Below are 27,421 nucleotides of genomic sequence, written 5' to 3' on the forward strand. Positions count from 1 at the left end.
CAATCCCATACAACAATCTGCATGTCCGTTGTCACAGGACTTTCTTCCCCGGTAGCAGCAATGTAGTGACGTCATTACCGTATATAACAACAGAAAGGTAAACCGAATTGGTACCTTAATACACACAGTGAGTCTAAGGGCGGAACTTAACATTGCAGTTCACTATATTTTTTGAAACGCTTAATAAAATATTTGTTGATGATTATTCCTCTTTTTGAATACCTTTCTTTTGGAAAATCTAATAGCGAAGAATTGTGAATTTTCCTAAATCCGGCAGGGGGCAGTGTTGCTATGCAAACTGCAGTATCTGAGCTTAAATGGGCCAATCCGTTTTGTTCCCTGTACCCGGAAGTGTTCGTGATTCTTCCGCGAAGGCTTTTTCAAAATGTGTTATTTTCTAATGGATTAAAACGCAAGGTAATATATTTCCATGTTGGATATGCATATCTCGATCTGTCAATAGTTTTGTTTGTAACTGTTTTTCTTGTTGCATGGTTTTAATCAAAGTTACTTAAATAACGCATTATTGCAATGGTTCCAACAAAACCATACTAACAAAAAAATAGTTCTCCATTATTGCGATTGCGAACAATTGTTTTAGAAAAACGAGATGCAGCTTCAAGTTATATAAAGTTATTATTGCAAGACGTGGAATTTGACATTAACATCGTGTTTAAATATAAGGGAAAATATAATTAAATTAATGTATTACACACACATGGTTCCTTTATGCACCAGTGTGCTAACCTTGAGGCTTCTTGCAGGAAGCCATGGAGTCAGAAAAAACTGAGAGCCCGCTGTCAAGCCAAGTGGAGAACTTCAGCTCTATCCGGGAGCGCACTATCGCAGAGAACAGCATGGTGGTGCTTCTCCAGGGCCTGCGAGGGGAGGTGACCACGGTGGACCTGAGGAACGAAAGCACCGCACGGGGCCGGGTGGTCAACGTGGACGCCTTCATGAACGTACGCCTGGAGGAGGTGGTCTACCGTGACAGCAAGGGTCGCCACACTCACCTGCAGGATCTCTTCATCACCGGTCGAAACATCCGATACGTTCATATCCCTGACCATATGGACATCATGAAGACTATACAGGGTCAGCTGGCCAAGATCCACCGTGTCCGTAATTTTGGAAAAGAGGGAGGAGGCAGAAAGGAGTATGCCAAGAAGAAGACAAACTAAATGAACTGAAGCTTTTTGAGTTTTTCTAATAAAAATAAAGCTTTAATGATATAAAATAATGGTTTCTTTTTCTGAAGCATGGTGGTGACAGAATCATAATCAAGGGCTGCTTTTCTGTAGCTGCAAAATTTTGCCAGACAATTAGAAGACATTTTTTTGTGTACCATAGAAATAAATGTAAAAGATTAGTGGAAAATGTAAACACCGACTTCCTGCAGGTACATTTAATCCAAAGTAGGAAAGCAAGCTTTTCCCATTACTGCACAAAAGCTCTTTGTTAGCACAAAGTGCAAATATTACAATGAGGACAACGGACGGGTGTGTCCACTATTTCCTCCTGCGCCACAGAGTCCATCTGTCTGTGAAATCAATTGGTAAGCGCCCGCACATCGAGGAAAACATTCGTCCAGCACACGGGATGGGCCAGTGAAAGGACGAGTGTTTCCCTTAATAGAAAAACCGCTGGTCCCAGTGTCCTCCCAATGAATGGGAATTTAAGGAATTTGCACGAAGGGCGATGTTATTCTTGCCGGGTGTCAGGAAGAGGGCAGGCCTGACAAAACACAGATGCAGCTGGGACACATCAAGCCACGACCGAAGGATGTCATTTCAAACTTAAGAGCATTATGCCTCAGAACTTTCGGAATGTCCCTGGGATGGATCATCGTTTTGGCTGTGGCTTTTATTCCTGTGTTTTGATTCTCCTGGCTAACCTTGAGATTGTGCGGAGTGACAACGGGCCACATAATGCACGGTTGATGCCGGACCACATCAGCCACGCTGCTAAATTCAGAATAGAACATAACACGGACACGGTCGCGTAAACAATCATTTTACAATACGCAGACTCCTCAACACAGAAGCTGCTGTTGACCACGGCTCACATCCAGCCTCTCACACACGGAATGTTTTGGTCCAAAAGTACCTCAAGCGTGAATCATCACAAATTCCAAAATTTTGGAGCTATAATTAAGATCATGTTGAAAATGATCTTCCACATTTAATCAAACAACACCACCTGTTCGCCTGAGTTATAACGTATCCTGGGAGGGCCACAGATTTTTCCGCCTCCCTTCCTCGATTAAAATACAAAGAGCTCAATTAATCCACAGGTCCCCGCCAGCGTCAGCAGCAAGGAAGCAAAGGGCCCTGTGCCCAAAACAGTCGACAAGCTATTTCCTGTTCCACCCTCCTGGCTCTCCAAATGAACAGACCTGCGGTGTGTTTTGCAAGCACTAGTGAGTGGACACATCACCTCACTGTGAACAGCAACTTGGAAGAGAGTGTGCTTTGCAGTGCACGGCATGGCATGCATCTTTTGGAAGGTAAAAGGAGCTTCGTTTCTTCAGGAATCTAAGTAGCAGGGTGTCCTCCCACTCAAGATGAGTGGGAGTGGATGTTAGGACTTCAGGAGCGGCAACATCATCTCTCTCCTGGCGGTGTCTCACTGCTTTCCTGTGGAGGAACTAATGACATGTCACTCTTCACACATGTGGACTTCTACATCTTCACTGGATATTTAGTAGGAGAGCGCTGATGCACGGTGAGTGATCCGCTAAAGCAAGAATATTAATTAAAATATTACAAGGCCATACTTATTTTTTTCCTATAATTTTTCTATACAGCCTATCCAGTTCAGTTTGCCTTGCTAAATTTATGAAGGAAAAAAAATGCTGTGAGCTAGAAACAATTATTTTCTCTAGTTTTTGTCCACATTGTGGTTTTGAACAAGTTAGTTTATATCAACTGAATTTAGTCATTAGCATTTGCAGGGTTTGGGGTCTTTTATTATGCTTCCTTTGAGGTTTTATTTGCTTTTAAAATTGCCTAGGGGCGACAAGATCAAAAAAGTCCCTTACCGCTGTTTTAGGTAATTAACCAACCTCATTAAGAATTTTCCTCCCAAAGTAGTCCTACAGTTTTTCATGAGTGCAACAACAGCTAAGAAATGAACGTGCAAAGTGTGTATTTGTCCCTCGAGTCCATTGTTGAAGACCACATTGATTGCTTGTTGTCAGAGCCTCCAGCTTTCATCTTAAATGGGATTATCCGGGCAGGAAATGCGGGAGAGTTGAGCCCGAGTAGGTTTTTATGGGGTCACATAAACAGCTACAGCTGCCGAAGTTAAGTCAAGACGCGATTGGGCTTTCATTTGTCTGCCCAACGCTGGATAAAAATGGACGTTTGTCTCCGTCTGGTATTTCTGTAAAGTGTTTCCTGCCCGCATGACCACAAACCACTTGTTTGTGCCATTCGGATTAAAAATACACTTGTTGATGGGACAACAAAAATATGGAGACTGGAGATGATTTTGAAACTGATTTCAGTTGTCGCTGTGATAATGCCATTCCAGAAGACTGTAATCAGTTTTTGTGGGGGTCTGCCAAGAGTCATTAGGATAAAGATCAGGGTGGATGAGTGAGTCGAGCAACTGGAACAAGAGGGAGAATTTTGTTCTCACTGGAGAGAAAGCACAAGAGGGAAAACTTTTTAGCTCCCATGTATGTTGTTATTTTAATGATGGGGGGGCGGCCATTTTGTTTACATTAACTGTAACCGTGGGACTGTTTAGTGATGGGGGTATTTATATTATCCCCAATTTGTTACAAAAAGCTGGGGGGGGGGGGGGGGGGGGGGAGTCTCAGTCAGCAGATAAAATCCACAACCCCAAAAAAAACAAAAATGTCACTGTTGCTGTGTGAAACAAGAGTCAAAGTGGAGCTGTTTGACACAGGAAACTGGAAATGAGTCCCCTCAGGCACTGATGTCATAAATATAAACATCCCCATTAGTTAAGGCCCATGTCGCTGCTGAAAGCCGAACATAAACAAAATACTTTCGGTTCCTGCGGCTGTCTGGAATGTCTGCTGCTTGAAAAGTTTGTGAACTTCTGTTCGCGTGTGATTTTTATCCGACAGGAGCTGAGGGTCTCCAGAGTTTAAAGGAAAGCCAGACCCTGGAGATGCTAGAAACTTGTTAAATAAATCAAGATGGAGCCTATTAGGAAAGACATGGAGCTTCTCAGTAACAGCATGGCGACGTACGCGCATATCAAAGGTAAGATCTCAGGGAAAAAAAAAAAAAATCTTCTCAAACAAGCTTGATTTAACTTCACCTGTCCATCCAGCCAACCCGGAGAGCTTCGCCCTCTACTTCATGATGGGCGTCTGTTTCGGCCTTCTCATGGCGCTGTGCCTCCTGGTGACCGGCATCACCTGCAGGTCACGCCGCCGTGTCAGCAGGCCGGCTCCGTCCCCCGAGAGGAGGCAGCTGAAGGAATCAAGCGGAGAGGAAGAGGATGAGAGCATAGCAGAGCTAGAAGAGGAAGGGAGCCAGAAAATGACTCTAGTGCCCATGGATGAGCGAAGCACGCAGTCCATGGGAACTCTGAAGAGCGTCGACGTGTTCGACTCGGTGGAGGAGCTGGAGAAGGCTCGCCGTCTGGAAGAGAGGGAGCGCATCATCAGGGAGATATGGAGGAACGGACAGCCCGACATCCTGGTCACTGGGACGGGAACTATTGGACGAGTTCATTACCACTAGTGTCCCAAACACCTGCATCCATTGCAATGGAAATTACGAGTTTTTTTATTTTAATGTATTTTATCATTCGGTATTATTTTGTATATTAACATTTAGCAGGAACTAACACTTAAGCCAGCGCAGCTCTGCTTACCTTTTGTCTTGGAACCCATGGAAGATGTGTAGTCACTTGAAAGTGGATCTTCACCAACTCAATCTGATATTACAAGAAACTCAGGCATTTGTTGTTGTGCAAGAACTTTGAAATGTATATTCGATAAGATCTTGCTTGGAATCCAAACTGGAAATAAAGGTTAAAATACCCAATTTTCCAAAAACAATGAAGTCAATCTGCTATAATAATCCATTAAATTTGAAAAGTCCTGAGTATCCCCTTATAAGGGCACCATAAAAGAAAATCAAGGATAAAGTGGGCCAATAAACATTTAGTTAAGACCACAACTTTTCCAAAATGGGTCTGTCTGGGTACATTTAGCGGACTTCCTTTCAGAAGAAAAAAAAAAAAAACTTTTCCCAGCATTCCCACTGGCTAGTGTCACTGACCCCGACGCTCCGTGTTTCTCTTTCCGCACAATTCCCAGCAGCCTTCGAGTAAAGACACGTCTTGTTTAGCTCTATGAAAGAGACATTGAGTTTCGCCAGACTGTGCCGAGCTTCCCTGAGTGGATCCGAGCAAAGTCTGGAGAGCGGGAGAACTTTCTGTTGGCAAAGACCAGAGATGCACTTCTCCATGAAAAGCTTCATTATGCACAAAGTGGAGCACCTAACATGATTTAGGACGTCCAATCTCATCCCAAATAGAACTCTTACAACTTCTTTCACAAATTAAAGATAAGGACATTTATTGAAAATTAAACAACAAACATGACAGCTCTTCAACAATATAAAAGTTGCCAGCTTCATATTAACCATAAGGAACCGCAGATCCACAGTTGTTGCGTACAGTCAGATTGAAAACATCTTGCCTTCATTTTTTTTTTTTTAACGTCCGCTTTTACGACGAGTTTAAACTGAAATTACCTTCACCCCCCCCCCCAAAATAGTTCAACTTGTTTACCCCCAAGTATTACAACAATTGAACATTTATAACGGTGTACATTATTACGCAACTTCTGCCTGTCAATTAAAACTACATCAAATAAAAAGGTCGCTACTTTGCTAAAATGACATAAACCTAGAGAGCAAGTATCTATATTTTTATGTCTATAGCAAAACAGTTTGATTTTCAGGTGGACTTTTAAATGGAAACACTAATATATTCACAAATGAAGTGGATGCTAAAACATTTTTTTTTTTGAGAGGGGTAAATATTTCTTTTTTTAAATCCAAATTGCAACTATTGATTGGTCCCATGGAGAGAAGCATTAATATGTTCATGCAGTTTTAACATCAAGATGTCAGCAGGGCCCCCTAGACAAAAAAGAAAAGATATAATGGGGTTCAATTCTCCCTCCGTTTCCAACCGCAAAAACACTTGCGTAGAATTGTATTTTTCTTTTTTTTTAGTCATCTAAGGCACAAATATTTTTGTAATTTTTCCCGTTTATTTAACGCCGCCGCCTTAGTATTCAACAGTAAACCGTTCGGTCATCAAACACATGACATAAAAACTTTAAACCAACTTCTTCACTTGATCTATAAAGAGAATGAAATGAGAGATACAGGGGGGGAGAAAAAAAACAAGCGCACAAACATGTGGACACACCGACTGGCTGTTTAGGATTTCAGGCCTTCGTCGGCACTCTTGGCATCTTTATGCTCCGCCTCGATGTTGTCTTCTCCCATCTCGGGCTGCTCCGCATTCTGGAACATATCGTGGGCCCACTTGGGGCTGCTGCCTCCCTTGCGGTACACGAAGCGACCCCGGCGGGGCATGAAGGACCCCCGGCCGCGCCCGCGGTTGTCCACCCAGGTTTTCTCGCCATCGCGGTCATCATGCTAGAAACAAGACAGAATGAAACTTTAGAATGAGATCAATCTGGGAGGGGATGAAAAGTATTTAAGTGCAATGGAACATTTGACAGGAGAAAAAAATCTGCACGCCAAGTAGGGCTGGGCGATTAGAGGATGAAATCATTACAATTTTGACTGGTGTTGAAATCACGATTGATGCAGTGTACAACATTAAAATGGAATCGTTGAAAACTCTACGGTAACAGTAACAAACAGAAAATCAATTTGTAACAAATAATACTATTACTAGGATAATAATCAATTAAAAAAAATAAATACCAGCTGATCCTGCTGTGCGCGCGTTGGCCTCTTAGGGGCAGTGTGGTGCCGTGCATGCAAGGAGTACAAACAATCAAACAGGAGTAGAAGAAGAAAGTTGGGATTGATTTCTTTTAATAAAAATGTATTTCACAAATTGGGAAGAAGATGGGCCTTTAAATTTCGTTACATTATTTCCGTGTTATGTGTTTCAACAGCGTTTAAATGTTTTTATGTATATCATTGTATTATTTGAAGGATTATCACTTTTGGAATCCAATGGGAACATTCTGGAAAGGATTTTATATTGACTTCAGCATTAGCACTGGCAATGGTTTTGTCTTGTATTGAAATATACAACGCGTGTCATTCTTCAAGCGTTTAGTTTCACAGTAAAATCTCAAATGAAAAAAAAATATGAAAGAAATTGAAAAAAAGTTCAAAATTCAGGATACGCTGGGAACTTGCAAATACACGGCGCCGCTCGGCACAATCACACTCTTCCATTCCGTTCTTCCTAAGAGGTCAAAATCGAAATCCTGATTACATTCGGGTTAATTGCCCAGCCCTAATGCCAAGAAGCCATTCAAAGTCCATGTCGAGATTTAACGTCATCGTGACTCACCAAGTAATACTTCCTGCTCTTGGGTGTGTACTCAGGATCCCATTCCTCCTCTGGGGGGCGCACTTGAGGATTCATGTTGGCAGGGTTGCCATTGCTGTTGTTGTTGTTGCCTGGATAATTGCCCCTGTTCCATCCTCGTCCTCTCATTCGGGGAAACTGAAACGGGAGGAAGCCAGTCGGATTGCGATCGGACATTCTTGCTTTTGTTCGACTTTCACTCACTGAGAAGAAAAGAGCAACCGAGCGCACGCAATCACTTACGAATCCGCGGCCTCTGCCTCTCTGGCCTTCCATGTGCTGGCCCTCAAAATCCCGCGGGTGCCCGCGGTCCCCCCCGTAGTCCCGCGGTGGGTAGCGGGGGTGAGAGAAGCCCTCCTCAAAATGCTCCGGCCCGTCTCCTGCCATGTATTCCTTGGGTCGGAACGGTGGCGGCGCAGACGGGAAAGGGGACGGGGAGGACGAGGAAGAGGACGAGGATGGCGAGCGGTCACGCTTCTTCTTTGATTTCCTGCAAAGACGCCGCGGGATGAGAACACACCAAATCAAAAACACCTTGACATCATCTCCCTGCCACTCACTTGGATTTCTTGTGGTGCTTCCCCGATTTCTCAGAGGACCTCTCCCGGGAGCCTTCTGGGCTCCGGCCTGCCTCGCGCTTGTACTCCTTCCCGGCAAACCTCTTACGCCTTTCAATGTCCAGACGAAGGTCCATGGTGTCCCCTTTCAACTTTTTGCTTGCATCCTGCAGCGAAAGGGACGCGGGCGTGAGCAAAGACGCGGCCGTCGAAGCCAGTTATGAAACACGACTCAATTACTGCTATTAATTTGACGAGGGGAACTCTTGGCCTAAATGCACTTCCAATTGACTCACACCATTTGGTGTATCCCCCTAGTGGCCGAGACCAGGTACTCACAGTTAAATGCAACCTGCTGTGCATTTCAGTTACAGTTGAGCATAAAACAAGACGTGATGGAAACCAGGCGCATGCATGTATCATTTAAGCGGAATTATTTAACGTGACAGTAGTTTTGTAGCTTCAAGTTTCTTTTCATGGAAAGATACTTACAAGGTTAAGGCATTGATAAGCGTCCCATGAGAGGCTTGGACTCAGGATCATAACTCCCTTCCTTTTAGCCTTTTGCTCGGGGGGGTTGGTACATACCCAATCAATAACCATATCTCATAGGCTGCAGGCTCGCTTGGCACTTACAATACACAATTGGGCTCTTTTGATTTAGAAAAATGCATCCTTTGAAAGAAAAGCACAAAGCTGAACACGGCCGTTTTGGGTCGGCTCAAATCGGGCTGTGGGGGAAGAAAATGGGTCAAGTTGCTAAACGACAGGTCACCTTGAAACTGGGCTCGTCCATTTCCTCAAACAGGTGAGAGTGCCTCTTAAAGGCACTGGGGGAAACATCAATTCTCCTGAAAGACCAGAGAAGAAGAGGCCATTTAAAAAATAAAATAAAATAAGTGTGACATTGTGTTCAAAGTGTTGAGAGTTTCCTTCCACCTGTGGATTTCGGGGCTCTTCCTTGGCTTCATTTCTGCCTCTGCAGCTTTTCTTTGGTACATGGCGAAGCGCTCGCTTAAAGTCATTTCTGAGGAAGGGAAATGTTGAGCTGCGAAACAAAGAGACGCAGAGCGTGAAGCCGTATCAAAACAAACGTTCAAACGCATCCGTGGTCACCGCTAAGGCACGCGACATCATGGCCGCCGTGAAAAGAAGTCCCGCAAGCCGAGCCGCACTTGGCCGCACTGTACCTTTGATGTAATGCACAATGGACACTATGTGCTGAGCGAAGAGCTCAGCGGGGCTGCTGCGAAGCTGGCTGGATTGAATATTCTGGAAGATGGAGCGGAACTCTGAATCTTTCTTCGAGGGATTCACCAGATCTCTTGCCGTGAGGCGATTCTTAGCCATAGAGGAGCTGAGAGATCAAAAGAACAAAGAAGCTCAAGGTTTAGGCGGACGCAACAAGTCAGCGCTCAACAGTGGATGCCAGTGGGCGTACCTTGGGATTTCTTCCAAAGACGCCACTCTCTGTTCAAAGTCCTCCCTGGATGACGCCAGGCGTGCGGGAGAGTCCTCACGAGGGAAAGCCCCGGGGAAGAGCGGTCTGTCCTTGACTTTGGAAGGCACAGCGGGGGAGGGACTACGTTTGTTCTTCTCTTTCTCCTTCTCTTTCTCTTTCTTCTCCTTCTTCTTGGCCTTCTCCTCTTTCTTGCTGTGCTTGCGGCTCTGATACATCTCCTCCACCATTTTATCCAAGGTCTCCGCATCCTCATCTCTGCGGCTTTTCTCCTTCAGCAACGGGTAGGAGGTGGAATAGGTCGGCTCGTCGCCCCACTTCCCGAAGATGTCTCGCGGCGTGGGGTTGGACTTGCCCGCACCGTCCTCGTCTGCGGCTCGGTCTTTCAAGCCGTGCGACTTGAGGAACTCCTCCTCCTCTTCGTCGAAGAACGGCAAGGTCTTGTCATCCTTGGCGTCGGCGTACGGAATGGAGATGCTGAAGACGTCTCCGGACTTGATGCCCTTCTCTTGATCTCTCTCGGTGCTGCTCTTCTCGCTCTCGTTTCCATCGTCCTTCTCAGCGGCCTGCTTTTTGTTTTTGTTTTCAGCCAAGAACCTAACAAAACGACAAGCGAGCGTTAAAAGGGAACTTCGCAACTCGCTGACGGTCAGGGGGAGGGAGGGATGGGGGGGGGGGGGGTGACTGCTTTTGTTCTGCCCAAATGCCAAACCAAACCACCCGTAAGAATTGATGCACCATGACAAAGCACGACAGAGGTGAGCATCGGTGGCGGTTGGTCAACAAGCAAAGAAAGGCGATGCAGCAAAGTCTGAGCAAAAGTGACATCGTATGTGTAGGGGAGGGGCGGGGGTGGGTGGAGGGGGGCAAAAGCCCTTCCCCGCAGTAAATAGGACAGACGATGAGACAGTATTTATACTCACGTAATGCGCTTCTTTCTAAGTACGTGGGATTTCAATAAAGTTCCTCTCAGTGCACATCAAAGGACAATTGTCATATTTAAAATCAGGGAGTCAGTCCTATTCCATTTTAAACTGATGATTCATCCAAAGATCTTTGGAAAAAGGCTAAAATATTTGAAAGAAAAATGACATGTTGCACAAGTTGCTGTGAAAATAAAGAAAGCAAGAATCCCATTAAGGTGCAACAGACATACTTTTTGAAGGCAGCAGAGATCACCATCTTTTCTCCAGACTTGGCATCCTCCTTGGAGAAGAAGCCGAAGCCGCTGAAGGAGGCTGTTTGCCCCGATTTGGGGGGGCTGTCGGCAGACGCGGCGTCTTCCTTCTGAGCCGCCTCGGAGCCGCCTCGGCCCGCCTCGTAGTCGATCCATTTACCTCCGGAGGTTTTCTCGATCACGGTGCCTTCTCCGGATGGCTTCTCCGCTTGACTCTCTCCTTGCTTCTCCTTCGTAATCTTGGAGCTGGGTTTGCCCTTGTTGCGGGGGCACGGGGTGGACGAGCGTGACCTGGAGGTGCTGGAGGCCCTCGAGCGATGAGACTGCTCGGACGACGAGCGGTCCGAGTGGCGGGAGTGCGAGCGGCTGGCCGAGCGCTTGTTTGGCGTGTGGGAGCGTGAGCGCCCTCTCCTGGGGCTGTGCGAGCGGTTGTCCTGGTCACGTTTGCGGTCGTGCCAGCCGCCGCCGCCGCCTCCGCCGCCCTGCCAGTTAGACTTGTAGCCATAGCCGCCTCCCCTGTTCTGGTAGTGACCGCGAGGGTAATAGCCCCGATTGCGGCCGCGGAAGTGGAAGGGCCTCCGATAGCCGCGGTTGTAGCCGCGGTTGTAGCCCCGGTTGTTCTGATAATCCCGGGAGGGATAATTTCGGTAGGACATAGGTGTGCGGGAACGAGAGCGGGACCGGGACCTAGAGCTGAGAGAAAACGGAAAGCGGTGCCCACAATGAAGACAAATAAATTAAAAAAGCCTTCAAAAGAAATACAGTCAGGTGTGACTTACCTGTAACGACGCTTTCTGGATCTTGAGCGAGAGCGGCTTCTAGATTGAGATCTAGATACAGATCTGGACCTGGACTTGGATCTGGAGTTGGAGCGGGAAGGAGAGTATGGTGCCATCTGAGCCCTTATTTCAGATTAAATATCCTTGGGAAAAAAAAAGAACAGAAACAGATTCATGTGAAAGGTGCCAATCAACGCTGCACTATTTGCCGACCAAATGTGCAACAGGAGGTCAACCGCTCGGACTAGGGCAAAGGTTAAAATGTTGTGCCATAAACGCGCTTAAATAAACAAATAGACTTTGTTCTTAGTTTTCATTACAAAGCTTGCATGGCCTTCAACAGTGTGAACATTTGAAACCCGCGTGATGAGGACATAGAGAGGACAACAGGTTGGACGGAGAAATGCTGCAGCAGCTGCAACAACACATGGGACGTTAGCCTGCAGCAACAATGCACACAAGTTGGAATGGTGCTGCTCTTCAGGATGATTCATTTAAAACATCAAAATCAATTACTAACATATCCCACCGTAGCAATATTCAAGTAAGCAAATATTTAAGGATTTAGATGGAATGCCCAGAGACAACAAACGGTTGCTATGGGTTTCACACTGGTTGCCATGACGCTAACACCATTTTTTTTAATCTACAAGAAAGGCCAACCCCTCGATTTAAAAGCACCCTTACTGGCGTTTACAAGGCATCGGTTGCCTAGTAGATGAACCCGTTGAGTGGCCATTTTGGGAAGTGGGAGAAGGCCTACAAGCGCCATTTATTATTTACACGGACAAGAACAAGACCGCTTTGTTTTTCATGTACAACACCAGTGGTCTCACTTACTGTAAGGCCTTCAGTTAGCTTGTATGTTCTGAAATTGGATGATTCCAGAAAAGGCTTTCACACGCTTTAATGGATCTAACCAAACACTAACGCTCCATTCAGCATTAAAAGAACAGGAAGTGGATTCTTTCTATCTCTAGACACGATTTCCCCCAAGAGGGTTTTAAGAAGCAGCTCAAATTACTTGTATCACTTTCCCACCCAACAAGCTTCACTACAGGCCACGCTAAGGACGTTTTTCTGACGCCAAGAAGACATTGAATAGCTTTTAATGAGAATCTGATCACAGGTCACTATGCTTAACAAAAATAAATTGTATATATGCAAGAGTTGCACGCATTAAACCACAATGGAGCTATATTTGTCATAATGGGAACACTTGCTGCAGAGATCAAAGAACAAGTAGCTTGTTGTATTAAACGTATGAGGTATAATTTAACTGACATTTTAAACATAATCATGCATTTAAGAATACATATATTGACATATATTCGATGTTTTAATTCACTCGCCAAAACCGCCCCCGATCGCAACGTTACGCGCGTTCAAGACGGACGTTGACTAAACGTTGATAATCCTTTTATTGGCTAGTTAGCTGTTGCAGATTGATACCTTACCAAGATGATTGATAGATTGAAAAAATAATTACCTGTGCAGATTTTGAGAATAATCGATGGAGTCTGTGCGTCGAGAGCAACCTTTTAGGCCGCGCTTCGTGCGTGCTCTGCTTCCTGTATTTTTCCGAAATGGATGGTTAGCAAAGAAGCTAACTAGCGCGAGGCTAGTAGCAGCTATGTGACGACGCACGCAAATGAAGCGGCTCCGTCACGTCCTAAATAGAAGACCGGACTATCAAGCAAATTCAAGTTAGATATATAAATGAAATAAAAGCATGTTTTTCCTATCCGCTAGCAGTTCATGTACGGCGAGGATTCGAACGATCTCCGAACGTCGACTGATAAGCTCGTGGACGGCTATCGATCAAAATGTCGCGAGACTTCTGTGACGTTGCAACGCGAGTGACGAATGTTCAAAATTAAAATGAGTAGAATATATATATTTTTTTAAATAAACCGCAGATTCATCCACAGTTTTAAAAAGGCATTATTTAAAATAATTACAATTCGGATGAATTAAGAAATGTTAGATGTACATGTATACAGTTAATTATTTGTTGCCAATCTTTTTTTATTTGGTAATAAAAAGTAAAACAAATCAAAACTCACCTTTACTGCTCCTGTTCCTCAAAATGTTTAAGTTGCACAGTAAATAAACAAATTCAACTTCAAAATTAAAATGCAGACGTGTCCCTTTCATAAAGCTTTATTTCACAGATCCCCCTGTAACAGGAGGCCTATAGGCAGCCAGGCTCATTATACATTTACATACACTGTCTGCTCTTCATGTTAAATAACTCAACATTTCAAGACAAAAACGACAAACGCACATTGTTCAACTTAACAATATCAGAACGACGGTAATAATAACAACCATTGTCAAACAAGAAATCTTTTTTTATCCCCACAGGTCTTATACTGTATTTTCTAAAAATTCAGTCATCTTTAAGGTGCACTGTAGAAGAATGTGCATGTGACATGTCAATAAAACTTGCACCGGAACTTGTGTCGAAGACAAGAGAATACTGAATTATATATGTATATTTTCATTCTTTTAGATGAGCGTGTGTTTTCCCCCTTCCTTTGTCCTAACGTGTTGTCATGGAGTCAGCACAGGCGTGTTGCTTTTTTGGCACACATTTTTTTTATGTGTTCTAATCTGTATAAGTTGCTGTGATGTAGCATGAATATGCTGAAGCGGAGACGTAAGGCGAGTCCATGAATGGATGAGGGACTCACAGGACCTCTGTAAAAGAAGAGGAGATAATGCAGAGAGAAAATAATAATGATAATCCGTCCCAGGTAAATGCTGTTGTCCATCATCACTGCTGATTACATACCTGCTACATGCTGAGATTTCATAGGCCCCGTTTTCATCAGGAAGGGCTCTCCTCCCGTCACAAGTCCACTCTGGGGAGCAGCCGGGTTAGCGCCGCTGTTCCGTTGCATGATCTGATCAAACTCGCCGTTGGCCGACACGCCGTTCTGGTGACCGTCAGGCTGCACTCCGTTCACGACCGGAGTTGACCCGCTGGTGGCGGGACTCAGCAGGTTTTCACCTGTCACCAAAAGAGATTATTGTGGAACAAATCCAGACATGGAAAATAATCATTTGAGAGAGTCAGATACCTTTTGTGAGGTCTGAGTCCTTTCCATTAACCTGTGGAGATGCCTTCACATCTTTCTGTAATGAACACAAAAGAGGATGTTATAAGGATGAGACAAAAGGACACCAGGTTTTATTTGTTCGACCTACTTTTTCTCCTGCATCACTCTTGCGAGTCCTCTTCATGATCTCTTCGAGACGCTGCACACAGTAAATAACTTAGCTGCGCTTTCCTCAAGATGAAAGATGGACTTTCACGTTAAGGACATGCTTCTCCCCACCTTCTTTCTCTCCAGTCGCTCCTGCTCTTCCTTTTGAAAGTGTTTTTCTCTCTCCATGCGCTGCTGCTCGGCCTCATCGCGCGCTCTGGCCTCGGCCTCCTCCCTCTGTAATTAGGTCAAAAAGAAACAGTTTGTAAGACGCCTGTCGACATAATGACATGTTTGCTTTGCTACATTGTTTAATTTTCATACATTTTTTATGAACCCCCTTGTATTATTCCTTCCCTTGAAATAGTCAAAACATTTCATTATTTCCTGTAAAATCTTCAGTCTCATGCTCTGGCTTAAATTTCAAAAGAAATTGCTGCAAGCTTCCACTAGAGGGCGGTACATAACCAGGCAGTGCTGTAGACCCTAACAATTCTATAGATACAGTACATAAACTCTCTTACATGGTTCAGGAAGTATTTACAGTCATTGTAGCAGACATATCCTGAAATACACTATTAAGCTACAAATTTATAATCCTTCCATGTCTACTGAATGAGCAGGCTCCAAAATTTGGCAGGTAGCTCTCACATGGCCATAAATAAGACTCCAGCCAATCTCGACCACTGTCATGTAAAACAATGGCTCCATTGAAGGAGCAAAGGGGAGTCAAGGATAGGCTAGCCGAGAGCTAGCGTCGTGCTGGCGTACACTGACTCTGCTTGTCTGACCATCAGCCCACCGCAGGCGCGCTCAGTGAAGGAGACACTATCTCCTCCACCACAATGGCTCCCTCAGCCGCCACTCATCGCTATTATGGAGGTCACCAGCTGGCATGTGCCCGGCCAGACAAGGGGCCTCTGACTATTAGGGCTCATGCGTGATAGATGGAATCCGTGACAGTGGTGTGCATACTGTATTTCTCCCCCTTTTTTTTAATCTGCCCAGATGCCAGACAGCCCAGGCGGCTGGACCATGCTTCTATGCATTAAGGGTCCCAGATGGTACAACGGGGCTCTCAGCTGGACTGCCAGATATTGAAAAAAAAAAAGGCGAAATCCGCCATTCATTAAAGCACCGGCCTGTTTCTGCAGCCTGTCGTTCTCCTCTTGCTCAGCTTTGGCCCGCTCCTTGGCTTCCTTCTCATCTTCAGCTCGCTGGGCTTCATCCCTCACACGCTGCTGCTCGGCCATGAAGCGAGCTTCCTCCTCTCGGCGTTTCCGCTCTTCCGCCTCCCGTGCCATCGCCTCTTCCCGGAGGATCCTGGAAGAAATCGTGCATTTTAGACATACCGTATCGGGACGCCTACTATTACATTATGGCACGCAGCCAAACCTGTTCTTGTGCTCTTGCTCTTGGCGCTCCTGCTCTTCCCTCTCCCGCTGCTCCCGCGCTTGCCTGCGTTTTTCGGCCAGGACGCGAGCGGCCTCCTCGGGGTCGTTGGTGCCAGCTGATGGCCTGCTGGGCGCCGCGGTGGGATTACTTGCGGCGTTGACGGCGGGCGAGGCAGCTGGTGTGGCGAGCTCTTCTTTGGGCACAGACCCGTGGGAGGCTTCAACAAGTGGTGGCTTGGGGGAAGGAGATGACGCTGGGGTAGCAGCTGACACATTATGGGAGTCTACAGGAGGGGATGGAGATGTAGAAGGCAAGCGACAGTGAATAAGGACAGTAAACACATCAACTAAAAGCACACAATAAAATGGTGCTGCGTCATATGGACGGCAGCCAAAACCCGAAGCCCACCTTGAAGGATGGCTATCGTCACCATGGTTACCACACTCACCCTTCTTCTCCTCTGAAGCGCTCGACACCTTGGGTTTTTGGCTGGTTTCCACGGCGACCGTGGTGACCGTCTGGGCCTGCAACCTGGCCGGCGTCTGGGCCCGTTTAGGTCGGGTTTTGGAGCCAGGAGGGGGCGTCTTCTTCCCCGTGGGCGTCTTGGAACCCGGCGCTGGTACCAAAGGTGATAAGGGACGACTTTTGGGAGGAGCGGGTGATGGAGGTCTGGTTCTTGGCTTGGGGGTGCTGAGACAGGGAAGAAGCACGCAAGGGAACAGATGACCTCAAAAGGAGATGGGACTGTCAGGAGAAGTTTCGACTTTCCAGGTACACTTGTATATAAAACAAAACTAGGTCAAGTGGAAGCGGAACCCCGCTTTGCGTTGTCACCATTCTCTCACTCGAGGGACCAAAAAAAAAGCATCAATTGTGAAAACCCAGTTCAGTCTGAGCAGAACTTCTCTTAGTAGTCAGATAAGAGCATCTCGGACCATCTGTTCAAAACAACCCGACTCCAAGAATAAATAACTTTCATCTTTGCTGGAATACCTGGACTCTGGCATGGATCTCCTCGTAATTGTGATGGGCGATGCCGTCTGTCTCTTCTTCTGTACTCTCTCTTTTGTCAGCGCGCTCTTCTCTTTCTCGTTCTCTCTCTCCTTGTCCTTCTTCTCTTTCTTCTTTTTGTCAACCTTAAAAACACCCCAAAAATGTAAACGGAGGGTTTAAATCAGCGCCGGTTTAGATGGGATCATCCGCTGGTTACCTAGCAACAGATGTAGCCGCAGGTTCTGTTCGCATCAGCTTTAAAATAAGTTTCAACCGTTGTTATTCATATCATTTCCCGATCGTACTTCGCCTTGAGGGTGAAGTCGCTCTCTCTCAAGCTTTCATCTTTTAGACACAAATGCACTCCGACTGATCTCATTTTGCTGTTTGTAAGAAGACGCGGCCGGCGGCCAAATGTATTTTTACCGAGCTGCTATTTTAGAGGAGGACACCGACCACGTAAATCAGAAATATTAATGAACCAAGTTATCCAAGTGTGAAAGGTACTAAAAAAAATGTACTGCATCACAAATCAAAAAAAGGAAAAGCGAGCTGCCACTTGTTGCCTGGCAACATAATGATCTTGCAATTTACTCCGAAGAACACAAATAGATGTTTAGAAAGGAAGGTCGTTCTCATTATGGCAAATGGTGCCTACCGGTGTGAAGTTTCGTTGACGTTGACGCTGGGTGATGTCGGGCGTGCTGGCGGAGGAGTGCCTCCAGCGCTCGGCGGAGTTTTGGTGGGGATGGTGGGAGCAGGCGTTGAGCGGGCTGGCTGAAGCTGAGCGGGAGCAGTGATGAGAGTCTGAGTAGTGTGTAGACATGCAGGGATAGGGGGTGGGGGGGGGGGGGGGTCACACACATTTACACACCATGCAGGTTGGTATAAAACTTTAAGACTCCTTGTAAGTCATTGTTAAATGCAGACAGAGACAAAAACACAATTGGTTTAGTGACACACACACACACACACACTCACAAGAGTCACTGTTGTTGAGGAGGGTGGCGGCGCTGCGACTGCGAGCCAGGAAGGACAGCGTAGGCGTCATGAGCCGCTCCACGATCTTGCTCTCCCACGGGCTCAGACGCAGGCTGCGGGCTGACACAAGAGGGCGCCGTCAATATCGGGTCATTGTCAAATCCTCTCCGCCTGTCACAGCACGTCAATTGTCCCCGCTGCACTTTTCACGTATGAATTATTATTATATGATACATTCATATTTGTAAGCATTAGTCACCAGGAATTTTAAGACTTTTATAGCGTACAGAATTTTACCCACAATAAAAAAAAAAAGGTATGTTGACATTTCCAAATGTATTTTAAATGCCGCAATCATAACATATTTGCTCCTCACGAGTAAATTGCTTTTTCGGGATCATAAACTACCGTCCTTGTATACAGTAAGAGCGCATGCTGTCACCTTCGCTCGTGTATTTTATGACGAACCAATAAAAGGACTACCTCCTGTTGCTAGGCAACCGCAGTGGACCACCCGCCACCTCCTCTCCTCTTTCTCCAATGCGGCAAGGAGGAGGCCCGGTTTTGCTGCTGACTGTTCTGTGCGGGTAGCGTGGTGCTTGCGCCCATGTGGAAATGTCAGCACACTCTTTTCATCAATGATTTTCCCACATTGAGGGGATGCAATATGCTCATTATTCATAATTCATGTCTTTGATGTAGAAATACAAACGATATTATGTTCTTAATATCCTAGTCAGCATATTAGCATGCTGACTTAGCGCACCGCAATACCAAAATATTGCCCCACTACGTTTGAACAAGATGCCACGACATTAGTAGTAGCGTTCAATCTGTAGTCGCAGATTGAAGGATGTGGTCATGTAAGGAAAACAGTTTGTTGAATTAAAAAAAAAAAAAGTTGATGCCGTAACACAATTCAATATGAAGACACTGCTCATGAACAGAAAAGTTCATCGCACCACCAAGACCACCAACACCGATACCACCAACTTGGAGCCACCGACAGAAAGGTGGAGGGAGACGCCACATGAAAATGCCGTGAAGAGACATTCAAGACGACGAGGCATGGTTCAAAGATGAGAAGACCCAAAATGCACAGAAATCAAAGACAACCAAAACCAAAATGAAAAGTCAAATTAAAACACCACGATGCGCACGAGAGACCGTGAGAGTGTTGTTGGGGGGAGGGGGGGTGCGCGGCCAATGACCGATCACGAAGCGCAGGCAGGCAGGCAGGTCACCAGACACGACGATTATAATAATCAAAGAAAACCCAAAAATCAGAGAGGGGGAGGTGGAACGGGATGAGGAGGGAGGAAAGCCTGGCGGACATTGACGTTGCCTCGTCCTTACTTCTGCTGGGGGAGTTCCAGAGGGTGGCAGAGGACTTGGACAGCCTGTTGTTAATGACAGGGTCCACCTGTCTCGGCAAGTTGACCGTGGAGGCCGAACATCTGCCTGCACCGGAGAGAACGCAACACACAACATCTGTTCACACCGTCGGTCGGCCCTTACTCTGGAGAAAAGGGGAGCCACGCACCCGTGCCTGGGGTCAAATAAATTCCCACTGGGTCGGTGGAAGGGGGGAAGATTTTCGAGGAACAGTAAGGGGAGGGGTCAGTAAAAGGAGTAGGAAGAAAGAAGAAGAAGAAAAAAATCTGCCCCCTGGTGGCCAGTTCCAAATGAAAGTTGCCATATCGCAAGACAATTTCCCAGCACTGACGTCATGTGTACTCCGCCCTCGCAACCGCTTTCTGAGAACATTTCCTCGAATTGCGTCACTTGGACGACTGGCTGTGCAACGCTTCTTCAACCAAAATGACCATGCCGGTATATTTGTCTCCCAAAACTTACTTTCCCTACGGGATGTCTGGTTGAGTCCACCCGCCCAAGACCATCTCTGCTGGCGGATCTCGGCCCACGTCTTTTTTGTGGACCTCTTGATGGCTGACTCGTATCGCTCCTGCGCCGCAAAGACAGCAAATCAGAACGTTCCAAGCGCTACGAAGGTGAAACTAACCTTGTTCTTCTCCAGTTTCTGCCTCTGCTTCTCCTCCAGAAGAGCTCTGCGTTTTTCAGCCTTCAGTCGCTGTTCCTCCAGCTTCTTCCTGCGGTCATCCAGCTGACTCTCTCTCAGACGCCGGGCCTTCTCTTCCTTCTCCAGCCACTGGGCTTTCTTTGCCGCTGTTATCACAAAAAAAGTGTCATTTCAAGGCTTCACAAAGCTAGTCAAGATGTTCTCCTCGCTGTGCCCTGAAGAGTGGAAGCAGATGAGAGTTTTTTTCCATAGCAATTGTTGCTTAAGTTTCCCCACAGTGCTTCAAAGACTGCTTGAGCAGATGCGAGTCTGTAAGCGACCACGGCTCATTTGGTCGGGGAACAATTAAACAGCAATGGGCTCTTTTCAATTAAACTTTTGTCATGCTGGAGAGCAGCTGTGCTTGCTTTTGAACCCTCAGCCTCATGTCAATTCGGAAACTGAATGAGTCAGCAGTAATATTTTGTATATTTTATTTAGAAATATTTTGAGGGTTTAGTCCTGAGGAATTTCGCAGTGTCACGCCAAGATGCGATTTTTCTCCCGTTCAGTGTTTGGCAATGACAAACTCCTTCTGGTAATCCAATTGCTGGCGGGGGGAAAAAAAAAAATCCCATTATGCTTGCAGGATTACTGCAGAATTGTGAAAAATACATGAAGTTAAAGCTTAGGTTTGTATTTATAGGCTTCGGGAAAAATCACCAGCAGATCCTCTTTCATTTGGACCAAAATTTGTCTGAATTGTAAAGTCGTTTTTGAGGACTCGGTTTAGCGTTAATATTGATTCACAATAGGAGCCACCATCGTGGGATAAATCTTAAATAAGGCGATAACCGAGATGTCGTTCCAACTGTGGTGCGACAGCACTAGCGATGCTAATGAATATGGTAATTAAATCTAATCGCTGTGCAAGGCCTGGTTTCACATCGCATTAATGGTGGCTCGCCCAAGGCTTCATAACATTATCCCCTTTTCCACTCATCTGGGAGGATGACAGACATAAATTTTCTGGTCCTTCATTTAAGAGAGCACTCAAAAGGTCAGAGGTCACCGATTAGAAACCACCCATACCTTTGTTGTCCTTGGGGGGGGGGGGGGGATTCCAAATGATAAATCACTGGCCGGCATCATTTTAATTTTCCAGTCAAGGCCATAATAGTGTCAAGATGTGAAACATGCATTTGAGGTTAGAATGGAAATCAAATGAATCAAATTAAAAGAATCTCAGAAAGTGAATCCACCCCCAAAAATCCCTTTTTGTTATTTTGGAATGATTTGAACGCAATTGACGGTTTTAGTAAAGCCCCTTACCTTGCAACTGCGTTTGCTCTTCTGAAAGCCATGCAAGGAGACAACAATAAGAAACGTCAATAACAGAGAGCCAGGGAAGGGACGGCGATAAAAGAGGTTAGAATAAAGTAGGGCAGAATTAAAAAAATAAAAATAAACATGCATCGACTTGAGTAGTGCACAAAGCAGTTTGTGAATCGGGTTTATTACTCACCGATATATCGGGCTCTTTCCTCCCTCCTTTGCTTGGCGAGCTTCTGCCGCTGCTCGGAGTTCATGGAATCTATGGAAGACGCCGCACGACGATTTGTGAGGATTTCTCAAGGTCGAAGCGGCCTGACTTGCTTACAATAATATTTTGGAATGATTTGCACACTTTTGTGTCTTTTGCCACTGGCTGCTTGACTGATCCCCGATATGTATGCCATGTATGTGGACGAATCAGAGCGTGGGACACTTTGGCGCCGTCACCATGGCAACCGGATTTTAATCCCTGCCTCTCTCTCGCTCTCCACCTTGGCTCTATTATAGGGATGTACAGTTTACATTAACAGGCCACGTCCCACTGAGATGCCATTAAAAGTGACCCCCCCCCCGCCAACCCCCAACCTGCATGCGACAAATGATTCGGCTTTTGCCCAAAGGCATCTGTCTGGTGGGAATGAATTGATCGACATCAGAGTAGAAAATTATGTAACTGTCTCACACGTTGCATTTTACATGCGGGCTTTAGTTTATCTCCAACGACATGGGTCAAAAAATGCCTGGTGTTGTTGGTGCACCTACGGGTACAGTAAATAAAAATGCTTATTCATCTTTTTTTTTCTTTATTTACGCAACAAAAAAGTGACCTTGCAGGTTATCACTTGGCTGCAAAGCGCTGTACATAAAATTTTTAATTGCTTGTACATTAATTATATCTTTTATTATATTTTATTTGTTATTATCTTTATTATTTATGAAAATTTCTTTGCAATGCTTTGCTTGAACCGCTATGTTTTGTCGTGCCTGTCATTTGGAAAACTGGGTTACGTAAAACCAGCAGTCACCTTTCTTGGGCCGAGGGCTGGCGGCGCTGGCGCCCGGAACCGACGTGTCCGTCTTGCAGGAGGCATCTGTCTCGGTGGGGCTTTCTGCTTTGGTGCACGACTCCGTCTTGCAAGAAAGGTCCGTGATGGCCGAGTCGTCCGGCGTCAGAAACACGCTGCCTAAACACTTGTCTCCATTGTGGATGTCACCTTGCAAGGGCAGAGCTGGGAAGAGAGAAAATTATTTATTGCAACATTATCGACAGTATTGATTATACTGGCTTGCTTCCTTCGTGGCTGACGCACTTTTACTATCAAACCTCAGGAGTTCACAGGGGCTTCATTATCGTCAACACTCCAACCTCATTAGAAATCATTAACTTCTCTTTCACACGTCCCTCACACATCTACGGCAAGACTGCGCCGCCCCTCCCTTTCCCCCGGCGGAAAATTAAGTCATGTTTTTTATTTATTTATTTATTTTTATTGTTATGAACAGACTGTAGGAATGAAAAAAAAAAAAAAAACAGAGCGAGGAGATAAAGATGGACGTCGAGAGGCTGAAGGCCAACTCTCCTCTCACATTGCCAACAATGGGCAGATGGAGAGTGACGCTCTCCTTGGACCCGGCCAAAGACATAAATTACAGATTAACACCGGGCTTCTTTCCAACGCACCCCACTGTACGGTAATAAGGAGGAATCGTGGGATGTTAAATTGGATCCAATTTCTTACGGCGAGACAGAAATAAATTAAAAAAAAGCGGCTCAAATATGACGGCGTGCTAGAAGTCGTTTCTGTCCTTTACCAAATTTGAGAAGATTATATAGTTTGACATAATGATGTAGTTATATAGTCGAATTTTGAATTATACTAGAAACAAAGAAAATTACAACGTCATAAAGAACAGCAGGCACATAAAGCAACAAAACAATGGCGCAAGAAGACGACCGTCCATCACGAGGCTGCAACAGATTTGTCCAGTTGGTAGCAGGTTTAATTTCTTGCTAGCAAAACACTCCATTCGCATCCATGTTAGAGAACATTCACCAAAAGTTACAACGCGAGAAGATATCGTTTCACCTCGTCAACACAACAAAACAAACATGACCAACAAAAATAGGAGCACGTGTCGCAAACCCTCGTGATAGAATGACAAACTCAAACACGCCCGCTCACCCCCTCCCCTCCCTGTCTGCTATCTTAGGTTTCTGTGCCACTGTGACAGACTTTGCGTTTATAAATAGCGACGGGCACCATACAGAGAATGTCGGCCATAAAAGGGGCAAAGCGTCTGCCGAGGCACCTTGCAGCAAGTTGACCAAAAAGAACCAAGACCAAGAAACAAAGCATGGAAAATAAGGCTTGGCCATCCACGTTAAAATGAAGCCGCAGTGACAAGAATTCGAGTTAGGCCACAACGGCTCATGTTACACTCTCATTCTTTCCCGGAATCATTTTTTTTAAAAACACAGACGGTTTATCGGCCGGATCTTAAGGCCGGCAAACAAAAATAAAATTAAATAAAGATGTGAACAAGTTCTCAACCAGATTCCTCGGTCATAAAGTAAACATATTTTATTGATTCTAAATGTGGTGTAATGATTCACTCAAGGATGGTGTTGAAAAACTCCGGCAAAATCAGTAATGACTGGCGTGTGTTGTTATATCTGGGTCAGACCACCTCAGGAATCTCAGGCATCTAACAACTCGGCATAACATGCAACAAATTACCACGGCCGCCTACTAGCTCAATTTATTTCATGGAGGAAAGTAAATTCAAATATGTACTTTTGAATTCCCTGACAGCATCTGTCTCGGTAGAAGAACATTCCAGAGTTGTTGTGGACAACAACAACGAGGCAGCTGAGTGTGACATTCCTTGAATATTTTCTTTTCTGTCAATTAGTGGGTCCGTTTTTTTTTGCCTAATCTGCGACTTGTGACAAATAACAAAAGGTCAGTGAGTGGAAAACAAACTTTATATCTCGGTGATCATGAGGCGTCCATACGGCGACACTTGCGAGAGTCAAAACCGACTGTGTGAGGAAGAAGGAAGACAGGATGTGACTCCTTTGAGACGAAGGCTCTCCAGATGCCTTTAAACAAAGAAGTGGGTTACCCAGTCACAGAGCTGCAACACAGGCACGGCATTAATCATAGATGATTCATTCCTTATTCATATTTTCCCGCTTCTCCACGTGGAGACTAAATGGAAGGTCAAAGGTGGTGCAAGAGGTTCAACAAGAAGTTGCAAATAGTTCTTCGGACGTGACCTCATCCTGAGCTCGTGTCCGCGAAGTGGCGAAAAAAACAAAGCAGATGAAGACAGTCAATGGTAGTCAACATCTACATTCTAATAATAGAATCTACAGACTGAGTGGTGGGATTGAGAGGACAACCAGGGTTGGAAGTGCCTCACACACACACACAACCAGAGAGTGCTGCTGCATCTGTTTGCAATTCCCCTGAGGTCAGAGCGGTGCATCAACACAAACATCTTGGTTGCTGCAGAGAACCAAGAATTGAATTCACATTATCCAGACGACTTCTCCATTATATATGAAATAATCAACGAGTCCCTCCGAATTAAAATGGCTAATCTCTCCAATGACGGGGTTTATTTGGATTGAAATAATCCCCCCCCCAAACAGGATTAATAACATCAATGGCGATTTTTGAACCGGCGAAAAGAGAACGAGGTGGGGAAACATGACTAATCTGAGCGTAAGCCCTCAGGAAGCTCTTTCATTCTCCTTCCTGGAGAATGGAGGCCCTTCCTCTCCTTTTCCTGCGAGGGCGTCATGGCAGAGATTTATAACATCTGCTCTCGGCTTCGCTGACGTGGAGCGGCGCTTAGAGACGAGCTCCGGTCTCTTCCTTTTCTACGTCTCGCCCTCCAAGCGGTAGTTTCTCAGACATTCTAACAAAAACAAAACGCTCTTCACTTCAATTCACATACATTTCAGAAATTTAGACCCATTTGGGGAAAAATGGTGGACTTTGCACTCCTAAATACACAATGTAAGGTTTTGAGACTGGATTTCCAGACCGGCGGTGATCTTGACAGCGAGCCAAGAACATTACGTCAACATAGCTCGGGAGCAATGTGGACAAAAGGGAGTGTGAGTCGACGTCTCGTGATTCTTTTCAGTGCTGTGTTTAACCGAAAACTGAGATCCTAACTCCAGGGCAACGCCGCAGAAGGTCGAAAGTTTTTCCATCTGCACCACTCACGCAATTTTTTCCTTACTGGGCCTTGGGGAGTGAACTCTTCCACGTCCCAAAAAAACAGTCCAAAGTTCTTTGGTCATACTTAGATCTGTATCAGGGTTTGAATGAACCACTATCACATCATTGTTTGGACTGGGATGGTCTCCTCGTCGAGCATTTTGGGATTATGACGGCCATTCAGGGCCTGCACACACACACCAAGCTGTAAAAAGCAAACAATCGGTGGGTTGGGATCCGCTTCTTTTGTTTTCCCCTTTGCTATTTTTACAAGACTGAGACTCTGAGAGAGAGAGAGACTGAGAATGTTTCAGTTTATCTCGCGTGCCTGTCTTTTCGGGGTACGTCACATTCCTGATAACGTGCTGGAGCTCTCGGTGGAAGGCCCGGAAACCAAGTTATCGCATTTAGTAGCATGTATAATACGAGAAGGCAAGAGCATCACAGTGGGGGTCTGGTTGACACTATAGGACCTTCATGAAATATGAAGTTACCATGCTTCGTAAGTCCAAAAGGATAAATGTCCTCTCTCTCTCTTCCTAAGTGATGTTCCTCTGAGCACCAGTAAATGCATGGACGGACACCCACGCATGAAAAACATGCAACATGGCAACAGTAATAAAGGTAATGCACGTCTGCTGGAGACAGGGGAAGGGAGGTGGGGGGTGGGGGGGTGACATCGTCCATCAAGATGCACAGGTCAAGGGGAGATGAAGGGTAGATGTTTGTCTCCAGCTTTATGATCCATCTTGTTGATAGAAATGAGGCGGTGGGGGGTGACAAGCGTTTTTATAGACATCAGCATGATGGATTATTTTTTTAATTTAAGAGATGTTATGCCTAAAAAAAAAACAATGCAGTATTTCCACTGCCACTATCACAAGTCATTTATTTTACAACGCACCATGACCTATTTTAATGCAGTGTTGTGTCCTGTGTACTCACATTTATTTGTCAGTGTCAGCTTCTCGTCGAAATGATGTCCAAGATCCTTATAATCCATTGCGTCCATTCAGGCGGATTGTAGTTGCTGTCATTCCTCACCAGTCTCCCAAGTACAGGAGCTGCAACTCCCGGTCCTGATTCAGCCAAACACGCCCTTTCTCAAATCCAAACGGAAAAGCAGAAAAGCGACAGCAAAACCAATAGAAGTCGATTAATGGCCGCTGAAAACGACGCGGAAGCTTTATACAATGTAAAGTGACATTAGTGTTGCGTTAATTGGCATTAGGCGCGTGCAACGCGTCTTCTGTGGAAAATCCACAGTGGGAATAAAATGCCTCAGTTGTGCCAACTGCAACTTGATCAAGTTCCGGGAATAATGATTGTTTTCCGGTTAAGGTGTTCGCTATAAAATGTTAGGCTTTCTGCGCATTTTCACAAAAGCGACTCATCGTAGATCCCAACATGGCAACAAATGTTTGCATCCAGAAAATGTATTCAAATATTAAATATCAAAATATTTATTCGACAATATATTATCAATTTACTTGCAGTGGAGGTAAGGGTGAAATTTGACATTTTAAAATATATCTTATTATGAAGGTAATTTGAGGCTTCCGGTCATTATCCTTGCGCGCTGTGATTAACTTCACGAAATTGATCGTTGAGAAAACCGCATGCCGGAAAACTGGACTTTACCATGTGCTCGGACAAGCGACATTGTTCTTTTGTGCATGCATTTATGTGCAAAAACGCAT

At 45.4% G+C, this 27,421-nt stretch overlaps 4 protein-coding genes across 12 annotated transcripts; 2 read left to right on the top strand and 2 right to left on the bottom strand.

Moving 5' to 3' along the window:
• Nucleotides 1-307: 307 nt before the first annotated feature.
• lsm10 (LSM10, U7 small nuclear RNA associated) lies at nt 308-1,240 on the top strand. Its single transcript, XM_061267114.1, has 2 exons — nt 308-417; nt 765-1,240. Exon 2 carries the CDS (start codon nt 771-773, stop codon nt 1,179-1,181), a length of 411 nt encoding a protein of 136 aa, XP_061123098.1. The 5' UTR covers nt 308-417; nt 765-770; the 3' UTR covers nt 1,182-1,240.
• A 1,069-nt stretch (nt 1,241-2,309) lies between these two features.
• On the top strand, nt 2,310-5,044 carry eva1bb (eva-1 homolog Bb (C. elegans)). Its single transcript, XM_061267112.1, has 3 exons — nt 2,310-2,724; nt 4,100-4,238; nt 4,309-5,044. The coding sequence occupies exons 2-3, from the start codon at nt 4,172-4,174 to the stop codon at nt 4,722-4,724; spliced, it is 483 nt and encodes a 160-aa protein (XP_061123096.1). The 5' UTR covers nt 2,310-2,724; nt 4,100-4,171; the 3' UTR covers nt 4,725-5,044.
• A 505-nt stretch (nt 5,045-5,549) lies between these two features.
• On the bottom strand, nt 5,550-13,392 carry thrap3b (thyroid hormone receptor associated protein 3b). 3 transcript variants are annotated; one of them, XM_061267031.1, is made up of 12 exons: nt 13,040-13,392; nt 11,551-11,693; nt 10,751-11,464; nt 9,577-10,191; nt 9,326-9,492; nt 9,075-9,183; nt 8,911-8,986; nt 8,139-8,302; nt 7,822-8,068; nt 7,561-7,716; nt 6,957-6,986; nt 5,550-6,662 (listed from the first exon to the last, which is right to left on the bottom strand). In XM_061267031.1, exons 2-12 carry the CDS (start codon nt 11,664-11,666, stop codon nt 6,441-6,443), a joined length of 2,616 nt encoding a protein of 871 aa, XP_061123015.1. In that variant the 5' UTR covers nt 11,667-11,693; nt 13,040-13,392; the 3' UTR covers nt 5,550-6,440. The 3 variants fall into 3 exon arrangements, with proteins under 3 accessions (XP_061123015.1, XP_061123016.1, XP_061123017.1); XM_061267032.1 differs by lacking the exon at nt 6,957-6,986; XM_061267033.1 differs by lacking the exons at nt 5,550-6,662; nt 6,957-6,986 and adding an exon at nt 7,054-7,452.
• Nucleotides 13,393-13,697: 305 nt separating this feature from the next.
• LOC133144634 (MAP7 domain-containing protein 1-like) lies at nt 13,698-27,030 on the bottom strand. Of its 7 annotated transcripts, none has more exons than XM_061267493.1 (18): nt 26,667-27,030; nt 22,512-22,715; nt 21,677-21,745; nt 21,484-21,504; nt 20,155-20,318; nt 19,989-20,097; nt 19,488-19,592; nt 18,132-18,251; nt 17,809-17,933; nt 17,151-17,293; nt 16,606-16,847; nt 16,158-16,440; nt 15,905-16,085; nt 14,895-14,999; nt 14,764-14,814; nt 14,637-14,691; nt 14,348-14,566; nt 13,698-14,253 (listed from the first exon to the last, which is right to left on the bottom strand). In XM_061267493.1, the coding sequence occupies exons 1-18, from the start codon at nt 26,731-26,733 to the stop codon at nt 14,243-14,245; spliced, it is 2,274 nt and encodes a 757-aa protein (XP_061123477.1). In that variant the 5' UTR covers nt 26,734-27,030; the 3' UTR covers nt 13,698-14,242. The 7 variants fall into 7 exon arrangements, with proteins under 7 accessions (XP_061123477.1, XP_061123475.1, XP_061123482.1 ...); XM_061267491.1 differs by having other exon boundaries at nt 17,809-17,957; XM_061267498.1 differs by lacking the exon at nt 26,667-27,030 and adding an exon at nt 24,471-24,594 and having other exon boundaries at nt 17,809-17,957.
• Nucleotides 27,031-27,421: the final 391 nt, after the last annotated feature.

Source organism: Syngnathus typhle, linkage group LG20 (genome assembly GCF_033458585.1).
Source record: "Syngnathus typhle isolate RoL2023-S1 ecotype Sweden linkage group LG20, RoL_Styp_1.0, whole genome shotgun sequence".
Lineage (NCBI taxonomy): Eukaryota > Metazoa > Chordata > Actinopteri > Syngnathiformes > Syngnathidae > Syngnathus > Syngnathus typhle.